General features: G+C 47.1%; 1 protein-coding gene across 1 annotated transcript in view; it reads left to right on the top strand.

Annotated features, from left to right (window-relative positions):
• The first annotated feature begins 393 nt into the window (after window positions 1-393).
• Window positions 394-22,669, top strand: part of LOC144783960 (uncharacterized) — a 48,089-nt gene continuing 25,813 nt past the window's right edge. Inside the window, exons 1-2 of the mRNA XM_078662689.1 lie at window positions 394-430; window positions 22,085-22,183. Coding sequence (XP_078518815.1) covers window positions 394-430; window positions 22,085-22,183 — 136 coding nt within the window. The remainder of the gene's footprint in view (window positions 431-22,084; window positions 22,184-22,669) is intronic.

Here is a 22,669-nt window from a genome sequence, read left to right as displayed (position 1 = left end):
CTTTTTGCGTGCTGGTATTAACGCTCAAACACTTGCCAGGGCAATAGTGCAGTAATGTAAGAACAAGCAAGCTATGCAACATGTTTGCTTGGTGTGTGGCAAGAAAAGTCACATTGTGTGCCTTATATGTTGCTAATTGGGAAATCACGTGGTACATTGCGAGGCACTGAATCTTTGAGCAATGTAAGTGCAGATAAGTGTGTTTGCCAAAAAGAGCTTCTCATGCAAGGTGAGTTTCTTAAATCAACCGTAACCACTGTATAAGGCTAGTGTGTTGTAATTATGCTATGTATAATACCAACAAGTAGAAATAGTAAATTACCTTTGCGATCTCTGAGGTCCCTTCTGATTCTGGCTATGAGTATCATATCTTGAATATTGAAGGGACAGAATATGGTTAAAGAAATTGAGAGGGACAAAATATGGCAAGGTAAGTGCACAGAGGAAGCTTAGGATTTATTATTCTTTACTCCACATCTACATACCTTGAAGACATATATATGTACCTATATGTGGAATAAGGTATAGAAATTTTATAGAATTAAATTTGTTCCTCGATATTGTTATAACAATATTCTGTCCCGTTGATATTCAGGATTCGATATTCCCAGCGTACATCAACCCTTCTTCAGACATTAGCAGTTAAAAGTGATGGACCATAGTTTAATAAACCCAACACACACTTATCCTGGCCCATGGGCTTTTAAAACAATGTAGCTACAGAGTTGATCACAAGATACAATAACCAACAAGGAGAGCCCCTATGCAAAGGCAACCACCATAGGAATATACAAGAAGCACGGTCACAGAGGCTGAGCAGAACTAGAACAACCGAATGCGAAATCAGGAACAGAGATGAGCAGCACAAAAATCCTACTGAAGACAAACATGATCAGCCATACCAGCCTGAAACACAAGCATATTACTGGTGCCAGCAAAAGCAGAATGGGGCGGAATTGTGAGACTAAGACAAGCAGTGGCAGAAATGCTAAGCAATGCAAGCAGCAAGCAAGGACATGTGAAAGTGGGATGTACGACATTACAACGCATGCTTTTACATCGCATGCTTTTACAGTACGGAGTACTGTTAGCTCCTGAGGCGGAAAGCCGGGAGAAATTGCCGAGGTTTTTAAACTTTGTTGTGTAATACTTTGTATTTTAAAACTTACTTGTCACTCTCCCACGTGCATTTCCCGTGGAGCTGATCTTATCGCTCACGAGGGAATCTGTCCACACTTGCCGCCGGTAGAGGGGAAGACTGCGGCCACGCCCACCACCCTCAGGCCACGCCCCCTACACCCCAGCTTTTAAAGCGCGCTGAACTGCGAGCGCGAGCAGAGTACTGTTAGCTCCTGAGGCGGAAAGCCGGGAGAAATTGCCGAGGTTTTTAAACTTTGTTGTGTAATACTTTGTATTTTAAAACTTACTTGTCACTCTCCCACGTGCATTTCCCGTGGAGCGGATCTTAGCGCTCACGAGGGAATCTGTCCACACTTGCCGCCGGTAGAGGGGAAGACTGCGGCCACGCCCACCACCCTCAGGCCACGCCCCCTACACCCCAGCTTTTAAAGCACGCTGAACTGCGAGCGCAAGCAGAGTACTGTTAGCTCCTGAGGCGGAAAGCCGGGAGAAATTGCCGAGGTTTTTAAACTTTGTTGTGTAATACTTTGTATTTTAAAACTTACTTGTCACTCTCCCACGTGCATTTCCCGTGGAGCGGATCTTAGCGCTCACGAGGGAATCTGTCCACACTTGCCGCCGGTAGAGGGGAAGACTGCGGCCACGCCCACCACCCTCAGGCCACGCCCCCTACACAGTATAAACATGTGCTTCCCCCGGAAGCGCAGCGGACGAGCGCAGCGGGCACGCCGTTTGCGCGCCGAAGGCGCGCCTAAGGCAAGCCCGTCTGCACCCGTCCGCGACCGGACCGCGCCCAGCGCCAGCCATGCTGCCAGTGTACGGTTGCATACAAAAAGGATAGTTTGGACCAGCGCGGAACTATTGGCGCTGAACGCTGCCACTCCATGTCAGGCGTTTAGGCTCAACCTGGCGATTCTTGATTTACCCCCTTCATGCTTGTTCTGCTGCAAATCACTTGGTGATGTTTCACCTCAAATAAACGCACATTCCAAAACAGTAAGCCGACTGACTGCTAACATCTCTACCACTCACTTTAGGGCTGGATTACTGAACTGTAGATCCCTCCCCAAGCATGCTGATGATCTCTGTCTGCTAATAGCGGATTCTGAGTGGGACGCCTTATTTCTCACAGAGACATGGCTTTACGAAGACAATATGGCCTCCATTTCTTTGGCTGTCCCGCCGGGCTTTAAAATAAGTTTCTCAAATAGAAAGGAGGACAGAAGGGGCGGCGGAGTGGCTATTATCTATAAAGATAAATACACATTGGCGTCCTCTACACCTACCAACATTCCCGGTATAGAGGGGCTACACTTCTGCTTTCAAATTAACCCCCAACTGTCTTTAACAGGCCTAATCATCTATAGACCTCCGGATTGCCCCTTGATATCCTTATTTGAACGTATGGACTTCATAGTCCAAAGCTCTCTAGCCCACCCGCATTACATCGTAGTTGGTGATTTTAATATTCATGTCGATAAGCCCGACTGCCCCCAGGCCACTCATCTTATCACAACGCTGCAAGCCGCCAATCTAACTCAAGTCATTTCTGGTCCAACGCACCGGGCAGGCCACATGCTGGACCTCATTTTCTCCAACATACTGGATACTATAGCTAAACTTCCGGTGCCATTGTTATGGACGGATCACTTTTTAATTCCATTCTCAATTTCATTTTCATCCCACTGTCAGATAATAGGGAAACGCTCTTATGTGCGGAGAAAATGGGATAACATATCAGCTGGCACCCTTTGTCCTGCTCTTGCAGCTGACCCTCCACCTCTGACTTCAGATGTAAACTCTGATGCAGTGTCGCTGAATCGCTGGATAGGCAACTCAGTGGAATCCATTGCTCCTGCTAAAATTGCCACGTCACGCAGAGAATCCCCTTCCGCACCTTGGTTCTCCCCCGAGCTGATGGCCGAAAAAAGCAATTGCAAAAGGCTGGAGCGCCTCTGGCGGGCAAACTACTGTGAATCAGCAAAAACCTGCTACAAAAAAGCCCTTCGTGGTCTTCACCTATCCATAAAAAAAGCCAAAAATTATTCTTTGCGACCTCCATCCAGCAGGCGGAGCAATCAAGTAAAGAAGTTTTTAAGATTGTTCAATCTTTTTTTAAACCAAGAGCTATCGAGACGGAAATTATCCCGTCGGTAAGACTCTGCGAAAACATCTCGGATTTCTTCGACACAAAAATAATGAAAGTCTATGATACCTTCACGGACCCCGAGCCTACAGTTATGGCGGACTCGGAAAATACTGAACCACCCTCCTCTTCCTTAAATCAATTTTATCCTATCACCCTCGTTGAGGCACTGAGAGAAATACAAAAATGCAAATCAGGGGCCCCTGATGACCCCTGTCCACCTAAGCTTTGGAAAATGATGTCGGATGCAATTGTAGTACCACTCTTACATATATGGAATACGTCCATCGAAACTGGAACGTTCCCTGATTGCTGGAAACATGCCACACTTCTCCCTTTGAAAAAAAAGCCCAACGGTGCGTCGGACGACCTGAGAAATCTCCGACCCATTTCCCTACTAGCAGCCCCAGGAAAAATGCTCGAAAAGCTGATCCAACGTCAGCTGAACAGCTTCATCGAAGAAAAAGGTGCCTTACTTGAAACACAGTCAGGTTTTAGGGCCGGTTTTAGCACCGAGACGGCCCTCATTGAGGTTGCTGAGTCGATCAGGTGGTCCTTAGATTCAGGAGCATCAGCTATGCTGGTGCTCCTGGATCTATCAGCCGCATTTGATACGGTGGATCACGGCAGATTGTTGTTATGGTTGAAGGACATAGGCCTGGAAGACAAGGCACTGAGCTGGCTCCACTCTTACCTCACAGATCGGTCCCAGAAAGTGGCGTTGGGCACCTTCTCCTCTAAGCCAAAACGCCTCTGGTGTGGTGTCCCTCAGGGGTTGGCACTCAGCCCGCTGCTGCTTAATGTCTATTTGGCCCCACTTTTTACTTTGATTGCCAAATGGGGGGTCAAGGCGATTTCGTATGCAGATGATACGCAATTAGTCTTCCCCTATGTAGAGGCGTCGGAGGCAGCTTTTAGTAAAATTAGGGGCTGTCTTCGAGATGTGGCTAGCTGGATGAATGCAAACAAATTAAACTGAGGTGCTATTTTTTGGAAAAAATACACATCTCCCCCCGACCTGTGGTGGCCTCCTGAAATGGGTCCAGCACCATCTCCCGGAACCTATGCAAAGAATTTGGGAGTAAGGTGGGACGAGAATCTCTCTTTTTCCCCTCACATACAGCAGGTTACCACCGGATGTCTGCACAAACTCAGAAACCTCCAAAAATTTCTTTCTTTTCTACCAGTTGAGTGTCACAAAATGGTAGTTCATGCGACAGTTACATCCAGACTAGACTACTCTAGTGCAGTCTAGTGCAGAGTGTTTCTGCACTTTAAAATATGGCGCTAACTGCACCACGGGTCTCGGGAGGGGGGTTGGAGCGTACCTGGCACATCGCCCTCAACGCTCGCAGCCCGCCTGTGCACCTGGCATTTCCTCAAATCGGACCCCCTCCCGAGACCCTTGGTGCAGTTAGCGCCATATTTTAAAGTGCAGAAACACTCCGCAATTAGGAGTATTTTTGGAATGAGCATTCCGCTCTTCCCTTTTTTATGCACTTTTTCACCTTCTTATTAATTTTTTCACTTTCACGCCCCTAGGTCAGGGTGGACGATTAGAGAGTCCATACCGCCGGGGTTTAATTCCGTCCTGACGAATGCCTAGGTAAATTGAAACCACCCTTAAGGCTGAAACATGTTGACTGACTAATGTAGACTCTGAATTAACCAATCCATTACCTATTGGCACTAAATTCAGACACATAAACCTTTTAACTGTGTCCTAGGGATCATTCATTAAACTTTTTTGTAGATACCCTTTAGACACTCTTTACCTTTAATTTAACCTCTCAACACGCCCATTTCACACAACCAGCTCCGCAGTCTTCTGGCGTCGCAGCACACCAAAGAGGCATTCGGCCTCTTTGGTGGGGCCCAATGATGAAGCATGACACTGACTAGGTCGGTGTGTGAGGGCTTTCTTTTCCACCCAAATAGGGTGTGAGTTCCACTAGTTGTTTCGCTCCTTCTATGTGGCTTCTTTTTGAGACTTCAACCTCTCTTTTCTTCTTTACTTACATTGAACCGGGGATCAAGAGAGTGTTCCTGAATCTCCCTGTTTCTCCCATTGTTACTTTTTATCCAATCTGCTACGACAGAAGCTAGCTTTAAGAAGCTCCTAACGACCTGGCTCTTTATGCAGAAAACCTAAGAATTTCTTCATGGCTCTTGCTTACTGCTGAAGTACTCTTTTAGCGCCGGGACACCTCCTCGAGAGGTAGCTGTTCGCGCTATACAAGCATCAGTATTATTATTATTATTATCACAACGCGAGTTTTACACCGCATACCATTACAACGCATAGCGCTTTGGGGTGCTGGATAGTGAATAGTTTAATTTACTATTCCAACTCCAGTCCCCGTGGACACTAGGGAAGGTGTTGTACAGTAAATTAAACTTATTCCCTATCCTAGAGCGCCCCCCAGCGCAATGCGTTGTAATGGTTTGCGTTGTAAAAGCTGCGATGTAAAAGCATTGCGTGGTAAAAGTTGCGTTGTAAGTGATGTTTCCCGTGAAAGTGTATAGGAGAGAGGACCAGAGTAGGATAGAAGCACAAGAAAAGCACCATGGAACACCATGGAACTGAATCTGAATACAAGCAACAATGCGGATTGAATAGATTGTACTGGTGAGTATAGACCCCCAGAATATTGACAACCAAGAGATTCATGGACAGAATATTGAGCGACAAAATATTAGAAGGTAAGTGCATATAGGGAAGCATAGATTTACTATACTTAGATATTTATGTCTCCAAGTTACATATATGTGGAGTTAGGTATAGAAAATCTATGCATAATTACCTTTCGATATTTTGGGTTCAATATTTTGTTCTCATTATGTGCCTTCCTCGATAATCTGGATTTCATATTCAGGGTGCCTTCCGACTAGTGGAAAGAAGTACAGGTAAAATGGCAAGGCTTCAGAGGGAGTACAGAAAACATTACCAAAAGATCAGAGAATGCACTGCTTGAAAGAGACTATGTGCTACATTTACTAATTTCTCAGGTAGTGCAGTGCAGCAGATGCTAATGCAGAGGATGCAAATGCAAAGGAGAGAGGAGAAGAGTGCCACATTTACTGAAATATGGCACTCTTCTCCCCTCTCCCTAAAGCTGGAGCTGAAATCAGCTGTCATAGGGCACGGAGACACCTTTGAGCCAAGGTGCAAGGGTGTCTCCGTGGGTCATGCATAGGTTTTGTACTGAAGGTTACCCTTCCAGTACAAATAATCTGCTTGGAGTAATTTTAAAAATGTCCCCCACTTTGTATGTGTGCTGCACAGTGCAGCACACATGCGAAGTCGGAAAATAAAGGAGGAAAAAAAGCATTTCTTCTTCATTGTGTCTGGTTGAAGGGTGCGCTATTTTCTGATGCTAAATTCTCTCTACTTTATTTTGTAAATTAGGTTTAGTGTCGGAAACCTTGGGTGGTTTGCCTGAGAATGCCCATGCACCACCCATGGTATTCCCCCTTGGCGCTAAGTAATGCAAAGCAGCGCCATGCACTTCTTCACATTACTTTCACTTTATTTCCAGCGCTAAACAAGAAAATATGACAAAAATATTTTGAGCCGATTTGCGTCACTTTTGTGACTTAAACAGGGCATAAAATATTAGTAAATCAGCACCTATGAATACTTGAAAAGAAGCATTGGCTCACTAAAAAGAGAGCCTACCTAGGTGGTGCATGGAAGTTGCTAAACCAAGAGCACATATATTGGCAGCAGCTAGAGGGAACTTTGGAGCAAACTGCGGCAGAGGAGATAGATGTGAATGAGAGAAAGGCAAGAATAGAAGAGGCATGCCTTCAGTGCCATCTCATCACGCTGGCCAGGCTATCCCTATCCCAGGGATAAAGAAGATAGGATCAGGGAGTCGCACGAGCGCGGGAAACAAGAAGGCCGCCGCCTGATAGCTCTCTGATTTAGCTCATATTATTGACGATTTAAAGTTGCGCTTTTGGCAAGTTTTACCTGTTTTTTGTGCTCTTCGTCTGTGTAAAGAGGCAGGTGCTCCGTTTTGGTGCCGACGCTGGTTTGTTTACTATATTGCTGGTGTTTCCCTGGTGCAGCCTTTCACTGGTCATGCGAGTGAACTGTGGCCGAAGTATTCTCTCAGAAGGGCAGAGCTTCATACAGGAAAAGGCGTCGCTGAAGCCTAAGCTACAACCACAGTTAGTTTTAGCTGCTGCTCTGTCTTGTTTTGTATTACTTGACAGTTAGTTCTCCTTACATAATTATTTTCATCTGCTTTTATTCATTCTGACAAGTCTTTTTTGCAATGGAAGGGAAAAGTGTGCATGTTGCCTCAAACAAATGCAAACAAAACATTTCCGCTCCACCAGTCAAAGTTGTGGAGTGTGAGGAGCCTACACTTTCTATTTTATTAGAGGAATTACAAGCGGTTCGTTCCCATACAGTCAATATTGCTTCAGAAATCAAAAATATTAACAAAGATATGGCAAGTATCTCTTTGAAAGTTTCTGATAATGCCATTAAAATGCAAGATAAATCTAAAATTGAGGGTTTAACGCCTCTTACGTCAAAAATATTGCCAATGAGTAATTTATTGCTTGACTTAGAAAATCTCAACAGGCAATATAACCTGTGTATTTTTAACTTGCCGTAGGATGTTTAAGGGAATAACTGCATAATATCTAGAAAAATTGCTACCGGGTCTTTTATGCCTCACTTTTCTAGAAAAACTTGAAATCGATTAGGCACATAGAATTCCTTCACATTGCAATCCAAGCAATACCAAACCTCGTCAAATGATCTTCAAGGTTTTGAGTCATCATCATTTAGTTATGTTCCAGAAAGCAGCAAGAGAGATCCCCTCTTTGATGGATAATGGACACAAAACTTTTATTCCCCAAAATTTTGCAAATATACTGTTAAAATACATAAGGAATTCTCAGACCGCGACTATGAAGCTGTGGTTTCAAATACAGTCTTTTTGATCCATCTACCATGAGAATACGGAAAGATAGTTTCTCCAAGTCTTTTCAGCGTCCTGAGAATCTTTGTCTTTTCCTGGATCATCAGTTGCCACTCTCAGTGGAAAGGAATGTGTCTGACACTTGATGTCTATATAATACGTAATTTTCAGGATAACTCGCCTATATTTAGTTTCTAGTTCTTTACAAAGGGCTTTAATTAGGAATGCCATTCTTGCATAGGCATTTGTGCAGTTTTGAGCTAATAGCTATGTTTTTTCTGTTGTGTGTATGTTTGTCTATATGGTCTTTATTTCCTTTTTTCCTTTCATGTCAGGTTAGAGCTACTTTTCTTTCTTTCAATCTATTCAGTTTTACTTATTTCATTGACGTTGTTTTTCTATAGATATAGATAATTTTAAAGGTATTAATATTGTTTCTTTTAATGTTAAAGTTTTGAGACACCCTGTGAAACGTACTAAGGATTTAGAATGCTTAGCTAGACATAAAGCTGATATTTGTATGCTTCAGGAGACACATATAGATGATACTGTTTTAACTTATATGAACAAAAAATGGGCTTGTTCTGGTATTTCTTCTCCTGCACTTAATAAAAAATGGGGTTGCAATTTTATTTACAAAAAGCTTGCATCTTCAAATTCTAAGCAAATGTTTGGATTCAGAAGGTCGTTATATTATTGTTCAAATTAAAATTGATAGTTTTATTTTGCATTTAGTTAATGTGTACGGTCCGATGTCTAATGACCCACATTTTTGGTCTTTTTTACAGAAATACTAAAATTAGGTAATGTCTCACTCATTATTGGAGGAGGTTTTAATCTTATATGCAAATCCCTTACTTTACAGAATATCTTTAACCACATTTCGTCCTCCTGAGGCTTTTTTCACTCTAAAATCCTTTTTTAGAACAATGCAATTAGTGGGTAGTTGGCGTCTACATCATCCAATGCAGAAACAATTTACTTTTTTTTCGAATCCTCATAATTCTTATTCTCGAATATATTATATATTAATCAGTTAATTCCTTCAGTTTCTGATCCTGCTATTCATAATATAGATATTTTAGATCATGCACTAATTCCATGTGTTTTAAGACCTACCTCGTTCCAACCATCACAAGGCAGATGGCACATGAATACCAATATTGTTCTCAATGGAAAAAATAAGCCAAAGCTTTTGAAGCACTAAGTGAGTATTTTTTGTTTAACCTTGATGGCTCTGCTTCACCTGTTAACAGATGGGATGCATTTAAAGTGTATATTAGAGGGTCTGCAATTTCTATTATGGCTCATGATAACAAGTAATTTAATTCCAGAGTTACAGAATTAGATGAACAGATAGCAATGTATGAGCATCTCTTTATTACATCTAATGATATCAAATATAAATTACTATTACAAAAACTACATTATGAATTGAATTTACTATTAACCACTAGAGCTGGCATACAAAGGTCTAATAGCAAGGCTACATTTTGTTTCAATGCTAATCGATCAGGTAAATACTTGGCTAATTATCTACGTATTAAGAGAGATCAAATTCAAATTCACACGCTTCATAATTCTAATGGTCAAATTGTTTTGTCTCACAAAGAAATAAATCAAGAATTCATGAATTAATACTCAACTTTATATAATAACACTCCATCTTGTGATATATTGCATATTGATAACTTTTTAAATATGTACGGCTTACCTAAGATTACCCAGTCAGTCAAAAATAAATTGGATTCACTGATTACATTAGAAGAAGTGCAATAAGCAATTAATTCTCTTAAGCTACTTAAATCTCCTGGTCCAGATGGTATTCCTGCTGAAGTTTATAAACAATTTTCTTCTCACCTTAATTACTTTAATTGTTTACTCATTTCGCTAATACAGGTTCAACCTCTGGGTCCTTTACGGCGGCACTAATTATAGTTCTTCGGAAACCTAACAAAGATCCTAACATTGTCTTAAATTATCAGCCTATTTTCTTAATTAATCATGATTGTAAACTTTATACAAAGGTATTGACAACTACATTGGCCTCTGGCCTTGTTAATATTTTTCACATTGACCAATCTGGTTTCACAAAAAATAGACATTCTGTAAATAATGTAAGATTATTGTTCCATGCTATTGAATCTGGTCAGTCTTTATAGATCAATCAATCAATCGATCATATCATTTGTAAAGCGCACTACTCACCCGTGAGGCTCTCAAGGCGCTGGGGTGGGGAATGCTGCTTCTGCTCGAAAAGCCAGGTCTTGAGGAGTTTTCTGAAGGTCAGCAGGTCTTGGGTCTGCTGTAGGTGGATGGGGGAGGTGTTCTTGGTCTTGGCAGAGAGGTGGGAGAACGATCTGCTGCCGGAGGTCGCTCTTCGGAAGTGGGGGACTGTGGCGAGGGCAAGGTTGGCGGAGCGAAGCTGGCGGGTGGGGGTGTAGAAGCTGAGTCGTCTGTTGAGGTACATTGGTCCGGTGTTGTGGAGTGCCTTGTGTCCATTGGTGAGGAGCTAGAAGGTTATCCTCTTGTTGACCGGGAGCCAGAGCAGGTCTCTCAGGTGGGGTGTGATGTTGCTGCGGCGAGGGAAGTTGAGGATCAGGCGTGCAGAGGCGTTCTGGATGCGTTGGAGCCGTCTCAGCAGTTTGGCCGAGGCTCCTGCGTAGAGGGTGTTTCTGTAGTCCAACCTGCTGCTGACGAGGGCCTGGGTGACCGTTCTTCTCGTTTCAGTGGGGATCCACTTGTAGATCCTGCAGAGCATGCGGAGGGTGTTGAAGTAGGAGGAGGAGGCAGCGTTGACCTGTTGAGTCATGGAGAGGGTGGAGTCGAGGATGACCCCTAGGTTGCGTGCTTGGTCGGTGGGTGTTGGGGCGGTTCCCAGTGCGGTCGGCCACCAGGGGTCATCCCATGCCAAAGGGGTGGATCCAAGGATGAGGACCTCCGTCTTGTCCAAGTTCAGCTTCAGTCGGCTATTCCTCATCCATTCAGCGACGGCCTTCATTCCTTCGTGATGGATGGTTTTGGCGGTGTGGGGGTCCTTGGTGCGGAAGATGATCAGCTGGCTGTTATCAATGTAGTAGATGATGTTGAGGTCGTGCCCACAGGCGACGTGGGCGAGCAGTGCCATGTAGATGTTAAACAGAGTTGGGCTGAGGGATGAGCCCTGGGGTACGCCACAGATGATCTCGGTGGCTCCAGAGCGGAAGAGGGGGAAGGCGGACGCTCTGTGTACTGCCGGAGAGGAAGGAGGTGGTCCAGTCAGGGCATTCTCTTGGATCCCAGCTTTGGGGAGGCCAGTTCGTAGTGTGTGGTGGCAGACCGTGTTGAAGGCGGCTGACAGGTCCAGGAGGATGAGGGCTGCCGTTTCTCCGTTGTTCAGCAGGGACTTGATGTCATCGGTGGCGGCGATGAAGGCAGTCTCGGTGCTGTGGTTTGCTGCGGAGCCCGGACTGGGAAGGGTGCAGGATGTTGTTCTCCTCGAGGTAGCAGGTCAGTTGTTCGTTGACAGTCTTCTCGATGACCTCTGCCGGGAACGGGAGCAGGGAGATGGGCTGGAAGTTCTTGAGGTCCTTGGGGTCCGCCTTGGGTTTCTTGAGTAAGGCGTTGATCTCGGCGTGCTTCCAGCTCTCTGGGACGGTTGCTGTCTCGAAGAAGGTGTTGATGACTTTCCGGAGATGGGGTGTGATGGCTGTGCTGGCTTTGTTGAAGATGTGTTGTGGGCATGGGTCTGACGGAGATCCAGAGTGGATGGTGTTCATGATCTTTATTGTGTCATCATTGTTGATGTTGGTCCAGGAAAGCAGGTGGTTGGTGCGGATGGTGGTCGTGGGGGCGGAGGTCTCAGTGGTTGTCGGGGCGGTTATGGCATTGAAGCTGTCATGAATGTCTGCGATCTTGCGGTGGAAGAAGGTGGCCAGCGAGTCGCAGAGGTCTTGCGAGGGTGGAATGTCGTTGGTGTTGGAGCTGCGGTTGGAGAGTTCCTTCACGATGTTGAAGAGCTCTTTGCTGTTGTGCGCGTTGTTGTCTAGGCGGTCTTTGAAGGAGTCACTTTTGGCGGATCTGATGAGGTGATGGGGTCTGCGGGTGGCGTTCTTGTGGGCTGCGTGACTGTCTGGTGTTCGTTCACGGAGCCAGATCTTCTCCAGCTTTTGGCAGGTTTGCTTGGAGACCCGGAGGTCTTCAGTGAACCAGCTGGCTTTCTTGTTGGTGAGACTGTTGGAGGGTTTCTTGATCAGGGCGAGGGTGTTGGCGCAGTCTTTGATCCACTGTCTGTGGTTGCGGGCGGCGGTGTCAGGGTCGGTGGGGTCGGCGGGTGGGCCTCGGGCGAGGTGGTTAGCTGGTCTTCGGTGACTTTGCTCCAGCAGTGGCGAGGCATCTGTTGGGTGCGGTGGTGCGTGGTGAGTTTCTTGAAGGTGAAGTGGATGCAGCGAGGGTCAGTCCAGTGGAGTTTGGTGGTGTGGTTGAAGGAGACGTGGGGGCTTGCGGAGAAGATGGGGTCAAGCGTGTGACCGGTGGAGTGGGTGGGTGTTGTGACGAGTTGTCTGAGTCTGAGTTTGGCTAGGTTGTCGATCAGGGTGGTGGAGTTGGTGTTGTTCTCGAGGTGGAAGTTTAGGTCCCCGAGGAGGATGTAGTCTGTGGAGGCGAGGGCGTGTGTGCTGACGAAGTCGGCGATGGAGTCGCTGAACTGTGGTCGGGATCAGGGGGGTCTGTAGATGAGGGTTCCTCTGAGGGTGGTGTTGCGGTCGGTGTGGATCTGGAAGTGCAGGTGTTCGGCGGTGCTGAAGTGTCGTCGGTGTTGGTCGAGACTGAAAGTGTTCCTGTGGATGATGGCGATTCCTCCTCATGCTCCATTGGTGCAGTCCCTGCGGGTGATCTTGTAGCCTTCCGGGATGGCTATTTCTATGTCAGGTGCAGAGGCAGGCTTCAGCCAGGTCTCCATCAGGAAGGCGACATCTGGGGAGGTTGATTCGAGTAGGTCCCAGAGTTCAACAGCGTGTTTGCGGGCAGAGCGGGTATTGAGAAGGATGCATCTGAGGTGGTTAGGTTCTTTCCTGGTCGGCAGCATGGTGGGGCGGATGCTTGTGAAGCTACAGTTCCGGCAGGTGAAAGCTCTGTGAGTGCTCTTCGGGCGGACAGAAAGCAGGTGTGTAATCATCCGGTGTGGCATGCGTGGAGGGTTCTGGCATCGTAGCGGTGTAGGGCGTCGTGGCATTCACGGGGTCCAGATCCCATCTGGTATTTTAGTGCTAAATGCAGATAAAGCATTTGATAAAGTCTATTGGCAATATCTTTTCCGTACATTATATATGTTTAATTTTGGTAAGAAGGAAATAAAGAAATAAATCAAGAATTCATGAATTATTACTCAACTTTATATAATAACACTCCATCTTGTGATATATTGCATATTGATAAATGTTTAAATATGTATGGCTTACCTAAGATTACCCAGTCAGTCAAAAATAAATTGGATTAATAAATTGAATTCACTGATTACATTAGAAGAAGTGCAATAAGCAATTAATTCTCTTAAGCTGCTTAAATCTCCTGGTCCAGATGGTATTCCTGCTGAAGTTTATAAACAAGTTTCTTCTCACCTTATTTACTTTAACTGTTTACTCATTTTGCTAATACAGGTTCAACCTCTGGGTCCTTTACGGAGGCACTAATTATAGTTCTTCTGAAACCTAATAAAGATCCTAACATTGTCTTAAATTACCAGCCTATTTTCTTAATTAATCATGATTGTAAACTTTACACAAAGGTATTGACAACTACATTGGCCTCTGTCCTTGTTAATATTTTTCACATTGACCAATCTGGTTTCACAAAAAATAGACTGTTAGAACTGGGATTTTCTGGTTGGCTAAGGCTTACGCCAAAGCCAGGCAGAAACCACCATTCTAGTCAGGGCAAGGGGGTCACACGCTAAGATAATCCCTGCTCACCCCCTTGGTAGCTTGGCACGAGCAGACAGGCTTATCCTGGAGGCAATGTGTAAAGCATTTGCGCACGCACACAGCAGCAACAACATCCTAGGCACACCACAAAAGGAACTCCACACAAGGTTATATAAAAATATATTTTGTATTGTCAAAACACATCAGATAGTAATCACACAATATACATTGTGCCAACTGGCACGGGCAATATTCACACGCGATTATTTACACCAGGACAGGGCCACGTGGGCCACCGTCAGAATCAGCAGTTAGTAGAAATAGCCCTTAAAATAACTGTAACACAAACTGACAATTGTAGATCACAACCAGTAACTACTGGTAAAGGTAGGTACACACTACACAATACTACTAACCATAGGCATGGATCACGCATGGGCCCAAACTCACTAGTATAACATACTAGGCAAAGCAAACTTCTAAGCATGAACACCTTTAGAAGTACAACACAAGCATAAAGGCAAAGCACATTATGCCGCAATCACATTTAGGCCTAAACAGTATAACTACAGTAGGCAATCTCTCACTAGTCTAAACACATTAGACTCTCCTCCTAAGAATAAATCACATTTAGGGGCGTAACTCACAGTGAAGTAAACTCTCACTGACATAAACCCACATAGGTCAAATTACCTCATAATCATAGTAACATCACATTGCACAAAAATCCCATTAGGCAATTACCATTCTAAACATAGTAAAATCACATTGCGCAGAAATCACATTAGGGCCTTGCGCCCTACCCACATACCAGCCCCCTGGCCAACTGGCCATCTCAAGAAGGGGCTCAAATGCCCTGTGTCCAGAATGTCAGGGTGCGCTGCCACACAGCGCCAGTCAGGGGTGCGCCACCGGCGCAAACCTAAACGTTGCAGCTGCCCACTAATTGCCACAGGGCCTAAACGTTGCAGCTGGCACTTAATGCTGCGCAGCTGTGGAAGGCCTGGCACCTCTGTGCCATCTCCATCCCACAAAGGGACTCTCTCTACCTTGGCGCCTAAACGGTGCAGCTGCCCACTAATTGCTGTCCATCACCACCCCCTTTTGTACCACTTTTGGCCGCCATAAGTGTGGCAGGGTATGCTCAGACGTGAGTCCCTTGCTCACTTTGCCACTGGATTCAAGCAAGCCGGGCTGAAGACGGCTGGAATGCCAGAAACCGGTCCTCGGGAGCTTGTTTCCGGTCCAGGGAAGGCATGGCTTGGCAGTTCGGGCTGGACTGTTCCCATGAGGCACAGGGTCAGACTGATTTGCATATAGCCATGTCTGAACTGGGGTGCCAGAGTGGGCTAAAGAACGGTGATGGATTAAACCCAGATCTTTTGACTGGGTGTGAGTGTTTGATTGATTCAGATGCTCCGTCCATCACCACCCCCTTTTGTACCACTTTTGGCCACCATAAGTGTGGCAGGGTATGCTCAGACGTGAGTCCCTTGCTCACTTTGCCACTGGATTCCAGCAAGCCGGGCTGAAGATGGCTGGAATGCCAGAAACCGGTCCTCTGAAGCTTGTTTCCGGTCCAGGGAAGGCATTGTTTGGCAGTTCGGGCTGGACTGTTCCCATGAGGCACAGGGTCAGACTGATTTGCATATAGCCATTTCTGAACTGGGGTGGCAGAGTGGGCTAAAGAACGGTGATGGATTAAACCCAGATCTTTTGACTGGGTGTGAGTGTTTGATTGATTCAGATGCTCCGTCCATCACCACCCCCTTTTGTACCACTTTTGGCCGCCATAAGTGTGGCAGGGTATGCTCATACGTGAGTCCCTTGCTCACTTTGCCACTGGATTCAAGCAATCCGGGGTGAAGACGGCTGTAATGCCAGAAACCGGTCCTGGGAAGCTTGATTCCGGTCCAGGGAAGACATGGCTTGGCAGTTCGGGCTGGACTGTTCCCACGAGGCACAGGGTCAGACTGATTTGCAGATGGCCATGTCTGAACTGGGGTGGTGGAGTGAGCTAAAGAACGGTGATGGATTAAACCCAGATCAGTTGACGGGGGATGAGTGTTTGTATTGTCAACGCTCCGTCCATCACCACCTTTGGTTTTTCTTTGTTCGCCCTAAGTTGGCAGGGTATGCTCAGACGTTAGTCCCTTGCTCACTTTGCCACTGGAGTCAAGCAAGCCCGGCTGAAGACGGCTGTAATGCCAGAAACCGGTCCTGGGAAGCTTGATTACGGTCCAAGGAAGACATGGCTTGGCAGTTCGGGCTGGACTGTTCCCACGAGGCACAGGGTCAGACTGATTTGCATATGGCCATGTCTGAACTGGGGTGGCGGAGTGAGCTAAAGAACGGTGATGGATTAAACCCAGATCGGTTGACTGGGGGTGAGTGTTTGTATTGTCAACGCTCCATCCATCACCACCTTTGGTTTTTCTTTGTTCGCCCTAAGTTGGCAGGGTATGCTCAGACGTGAGTCCCTTGCTCACTTTGCCACTGGATTCAAGCAAGCCGGGCTGAAGACGGCTGGAATGCCAGAAACCGGTCCTCGGAAGCTTGTTTCCGGTCCAGGCAAGGCATGGCTTGGCAGTTCGGGCTGGACTGTTCCCATGAGGCACAGGGTCAGACTGATTTGCATATAGCCATGTCTGAACTGGGGTGGCAGAGTGGGCTAAAGAACGGTGATGGATTAAACCCAGATCTTTTGACTGGGTGTGAGTGTTTGATTGATTCAGATGCTCCGTCCATCACCACCCCCGTTTGTACCACTTTTGGCCACCATAAGTGTGGCAGGGTATGCTCAGACGTGAGTCCCTTGCTCACTTTGCCACTGGATTCAAGCAAGTCGGGCTGAAGACGGCTGGAATGCCAGAAACCGGTCCTCGGAAGCTTGTTTCCGGTCCAGGGAAGGCATGGCTTGGCAGTTCAGGCTGGACTGTTCCCATGAGGCACAGGGTCAGACTGATTTGCATATAGCCATGTCTGAGCTGGGGTGGCAGAGTGGGCTAAAGAACGGTGAATGGATTAAACCCAGATCTTTTGACTGGGTGTGAGTGTTTGATTGCTTCAGATGCTCCGTCCATCACCACCCCCTTTTGTACCACTTTTGGCCGCCATAAGTGTGGCAGGGTATGCTCAGACGTGAGTCCCTTGCTCACTTTGCCACTGGATTCAAGCAAGCCGGGCTGAAGATGGCTGGAATGCCAGAAACCGGTCCTCTGAAGCTTGTTTTCGGTCCAGGGAAGGCATTGTTTGGCAGTTCGGGCTGGACTGTTCCCATGAGGCACAGGGTCAGACTGATTTGCATATAGCCATTTCTGAACTGGGGTGGCAGAGTGGGTTAAAGAACGGTGATGGATTAAACCCAGATCTTTTGACTGGGTGTGAGTGTTTGATTGATTCAGATGCTCCGTCCATCACCACCCCCTTTTGTACCACTTTTGGCCGCCATAAGTGTGGCAGGGTATGCTCATACATGAGTCCCTTGCTCACTTTGCCACTGGATTCAAGCAAGCCGGGGTGAAGACGGCTGGAATGCCAGAAACCGGTCCTCGGAAGCTTGTTTCCGGTCCAGGGAAGGCATGGCTTGGCAGTTCGGGCTGGACTGTTCCCATGAGGCACAGGGTCAGACTGATTTGCATATAGCCATGTCTGAACTGGGGTAGCAGATTGGGCTAAAGAACGGTGATGGATTATACCCAGATCTTTTGACTGGGTGTGAGTGTTTGATTGATTCAGATGCTCCTTCCATCACCACCCCCTTTTGTACCACTAATTGCTGGGCAGCTGGGAAACAACAAAACTGCAACAGGGTCCTCACTGACCCTAGAACAGGACTGCGCCAACTGTTGGAGCCATCTGGCTCTGAAATCCACTGTGCACCTTGGAGTCCTATAGGCTCTATAATCATAAGGAAGCAAAACTTGGGGACAAGAACCTGGGCCCTTCAAAGAAATATAGCCCACGTTGGAGCCACACAGGCTCTGACACAAAACATGCCCTTGAGCCTCTCAGGCTCCTAAAACGAATATGGCCCCGTCGTTGGAGTCCCCCCTCTGGGGACTCGTGATCAAAAGAAATGCCCCCTGAGCCTCCCGTGGCTCGACAACAAATATGCCGCCTCGATGGGGGAGCCTCGTGGGCTCTTCGAATCACTAATAACGCGTTGGTGCGGCCCAGTGCCATCCGGGGCCGCCCTGCGTGCACCAACTATGCCCCCCTAAACTGAGGACAGGACACGGGCCATCGTTAGAACCTACGGGGCTCTAAGACACATCATGGCGAAAACGGAGGAGCGGCCCGCTGCCACAGGGTCGCTCAAATGCTGCCTCCCCCACCCTCGCAACCACTAGGACCAGCCATAGTCCCTCACGGAGCTCCACTCATCGGAGTTTTCCTCGGGGAGGGGAGGGCTGCCGGATCTCTTCCTCGGCGGCGCAGGCGGACTCTGGCTGCACGCGGGGCTCGTCTCTCCGCACAGGAGCCCCGCCAGCCACTGCAGCACGCCTCCTGTCTTGCGGCGGCATTCGGGAGCTTCTCCCTTCTTCACCGCCATGCTGGCTTCCTCACTCGGCCACAGCATCCCCGGTCTCAGAGAATGGCTTCCCCCAGGCAGGGGGAAGCGGAAACAACATCCTCCCGGCCCCGCCCACAACCAGGCGCCAGGCCAGACATCGCCTTCCGGCGTTTTCCCCGGGCTGCGGCAGTGAACTCTTCCTGGGCACAACGAGGGGTAGGCACCCTCGAAAAGCAACTGAAACGCAGAAGCGAGGTGGGCACTCGCCAGACAACCAAATAAACGGGGTGGCACCCGTCCACAAAATAAGTGAATCAAGGCACACAGCAGCGAGGTGGACTCTCGCAATGACGGCATCAGGAGGGAATCCCTCACGTCGAGATTCCCTCTACCAGGGCTGCAGCCACCGCGCTGTGCAGCCCACGTCTTCCCTCTCCTGGGGGTCGAGCAGAATCTAGCGCTCTGCCAAAGATAAAGCGCCTCTCAGCAGTCTGCTGCCACATCCCCCCACCAGGTGCTAGGATCACAAAGAAGTATAGATAAAGTGCTCCTCCTGGCAGCAGCAGAGAGTGCACATGGGGACAAAAGCACCATACTCCCCCCAGCGCTATAATCCAAGTCCAGGGACAAAGAGAGGGAGCACCAACAGCTCCTATCCATGGAAAGTCTTCCAGATATCCAGGGGCTGGGCAGGGCCCAGGGAGGCAAGCCTTCCCCTGGGCCCCAGCAGCAGCACGCCCCTGGTAGATTCGAGTTAAGAATAAGCATGGGCGGATTTAGCTAATCTGGCGTACACGAACGTGCGCATTTACGGATTCGCAATCCGCAAGATCCGCGAACTCTCGCGAATCTGCGGATTTTTGTGTTTTTTGTGTTCGCAAGGGTTCGCGAGGATTTGTGTACCAGTTCGCAATTGCGAACTTACTTGTCGACTCGCAACGGCCGGACTATGTTGTTTCTACGTCTGGTTCATCATCACAGGTTGACAGCACCCTCTGTTTCACCACTGCCACCCTCTGGTACACCCATGCCACCCTCTGGTTGGTTTATCACTGTAAATTATGGGGGTGAAAAAAAACAAGCACACCTGCCCTGCTTCAACTGCCATGAATTAATTTGGGGTTGATTAATGTGTCAGTGATTTTGAAACTTCCAGTCTGGCTGGCACCTGCTTCCTTCCTTATCTGTAATTTGCTTTCTGTTGCAGTGCAATTTTTTTTTCACAGGACCTTTATGGCCTACTTGTAGCTATTCTATGAGCCTGCTGTTTGGGTCAGAGCAGGGTCATAGAAGAGTTGCAAATAGGCAACTGAACTCTGGAGGGGCCCCTCAGGAAGCACTAGAGTGAATGGTTACTAATGTTAAGATTGAACTTTTGCACCTGCTGATTGCTTTCAGTTCTGCAAAAATCGTTTTTCTGCAATTTCGCGCGATTTGCGGGGTGCGAATCCGTGCGAGATCGATTTTGGAAGCCGCGAATTCGTGCGAATACACGATTTGTTTTTTTTGCGGCGTGTATGTTCGCGTGATTTTGTGCGTGTTGGCAAGGCGCTTGTAGCGCTACGTTTGCGAAGTTACCCTAGCGGTCGTACATGGGCGCGGCCATCTTGTTTGCGTGACATAATTCCGTTTCCGGCCGCTATGTGTAATCTCGCAAAGTGTGCGGCTCGCTAGTACAATTTCGCGCGTGATCGCGAGGAAAATCTCGTGCAAACTTACCCACGCGGGCGCGGCCATCTTGTTTCTCATTCATTGCTATGGTTCTGGGCATGCTCTCTGTATCCTTTCTTAATCTCTGCCATCCTTTGCTTTTTTGAAGTTTTTTTTTAATCTATTTTACTTATTATCTATCCCTCTATTTTTCTAGCTCTATATTTTTGTGTTTTCTGCTACTTTTTGTTAATTTTGAACTACTTTTTTAAACGCTTTTCTTTTCTTCTTCCCTGTTCTATTTCTTCTTTCTTATTTTGCTTCCTTTCTGCCCAGAACATGGCAAAGGGAGCCGGGAAGAAGCCCGCAAAGGGGAAGGGTCCAGCACCCCGTGCCCGGCTCCCGTGCGGGCGTTTGAGGGGGGAGACAGTGATAGCTCGGGAGATTTTTAGTGCGGAGGAGGTGGCCGCACTAATATTTCACGTCCAGCGCCGCCTCCCCAAGACCATCATGGGAGGCGGCAAGATCGCAACCGGCTACGGCATCCGGGAGCGCCGGAAGCGGTGGGAGAAGGTGTGCCGGGCCATGTTTAAACTCTCTGGGGTCCGGCGCACTTATAACCAGGCCACCCACCGCTGGACGGATGTCATGGACCGGGAACGCGACTTGCTGGACGTGCTTGGCGTAGAGATCCCCGAGCAAGAGCAATAATGCTGCCGATTACATTGTAGGTAAATTATATTTCAAAATCTTCTATGCATTTCAGGTGCACTGATTTCCTTCTCAGTAGCCTTGCTACTATGCTTATTTGTTTTGTATTTTGTGTTCATTTCATTGGCCTGAGAAATTATGTATGAGTGTAGTGTAAAGAACTGCGTAATGCTAGACACTAAGGGTCATATTTTCAATTACCGGCGCATCCCTGCAAAGTAGCAGGGATGCGCCAGTAATTGTGCGCCATGCCAAAACGTCACAGAAGCCTTACGCATCTGTGCCGTAAAGGCGGCGCATTGCTGGAGTTGCGTGCCAACGATGGCGCAGCTCCAGCAATGCTCTGGGGTGCCGTATCTCCCCAATGCTGCATCAAGCCGTACGTCGGCTTCAAGCAGGCTCAGGGTTTGAGTCACGCATCATTGTCCTAAAAGTGACTGAATGACATCTTGTAGATTTCCCTCAGCCACTTTTAGGATTCGTTCCTGCGCAGGAACGCCCTCCCTTGCGCCGGAACGCCCCCTGATGGCGCAGGGCTTTACAACGTGATGCATCTCCCATATGCGTCACTTCGTTAATATACGCCGCACCATGGCGCCTCTTTTGTTCTGCCGCTGCGTCACAAAAGTCACGCAACAATGGAGCAAAAGAGCCGCAAGGGGCTTCAAAATCAGCCCCTACAGACTCAAGTCCAGTCCTTCCTTTAGACACATGGCTATAAGAAGAAATAGTGGTGGTGGTCGGTGGATTTATAGTTTGAGTATTCACTGATCTGCAAGCACGATGGACTTTGTCTGTCACTTCGCGTGCTGCGGACTGCTGCCTGCCAGGCCAAGGTAAACCTTTTTAGTAGTCTGTTTAGTGAGTTACATAGGAACTTTCAAAGTCAACGGTCCGCAAATCAAGCAATACTGATAACGTAGTATACCACATGAGATCGGTCAATATATCCCTTGGAATAGTTGTCTATCTATTTGGTATTTCGCCAAAATATTTTGTATTGTTATTTTGAAATGTTTGATTTGGTTGACAAATATCATCCATGTTTTCTGGTCTTTCTTTCTTTCATGTTGTACATCAGCTTCCCCCAGGGGCAAGAGGAGGACACAGGAGGAGGAGGAGGGTGCTGTTCAGGATGCAGGCCAGGATCGGGCAGGCGAGGGCTCCTTTGCTGGCCCCAGTAAGTTTTAATTTGAATATAGAGTACCTATTTTTTCCTAGCGTTCCTCATTCGATTTTTTCTAAATAGTCTTTGATCTTCTTGTAGACTGGATCTAAATTCTTATCCTGCCTCGACTATGACTCCCTGTGATATTACTAGATTATTCTTATTAGTCTGTCTGTGTAGCTAACTAAGATTGCACATTTGGCAATTCCATTGGACTCCCATTCTAGTCAGCAATAGCTCTATGCACTGAGTGCAGTCCTCTGGGATTGTCCATAATGTCTTTTCAAGTCTTCGATATGTTTATGCTTTGACAATTGCCAACAATAAAAAGGTGAATGACCACCAAGAAAGAATAAGATACTACTTTACTTTTGTTTTGGATACTAGGACAATCCATTCTACTACTGTTGCAGGGACAAATCTGCACAAACAGAACTATGGACACGAAATAATGCAATAAATTATTACATTGTATTTAGTTTTTTTCACATTTCTTTA

This window comes from Lissotriton helveticus, chromosome 10 (assembly GCF_964261635.1).
Source record: "Lissotriton helveticus chromosome 10, aLisHel1.1, whole genome shotgun sequence".
Lineage (NCBI taxonomy): Eukaryota > Metazoa > Chordata > Amphibia > Caudata > Salamandridae > Lissotriton > Lissotriton helveticus.
The sequence above is the reverse complement of the archived record's forward strand: the minus strand, read 5'-3'. Positions and strand labels throughout refer to the sequence as shown.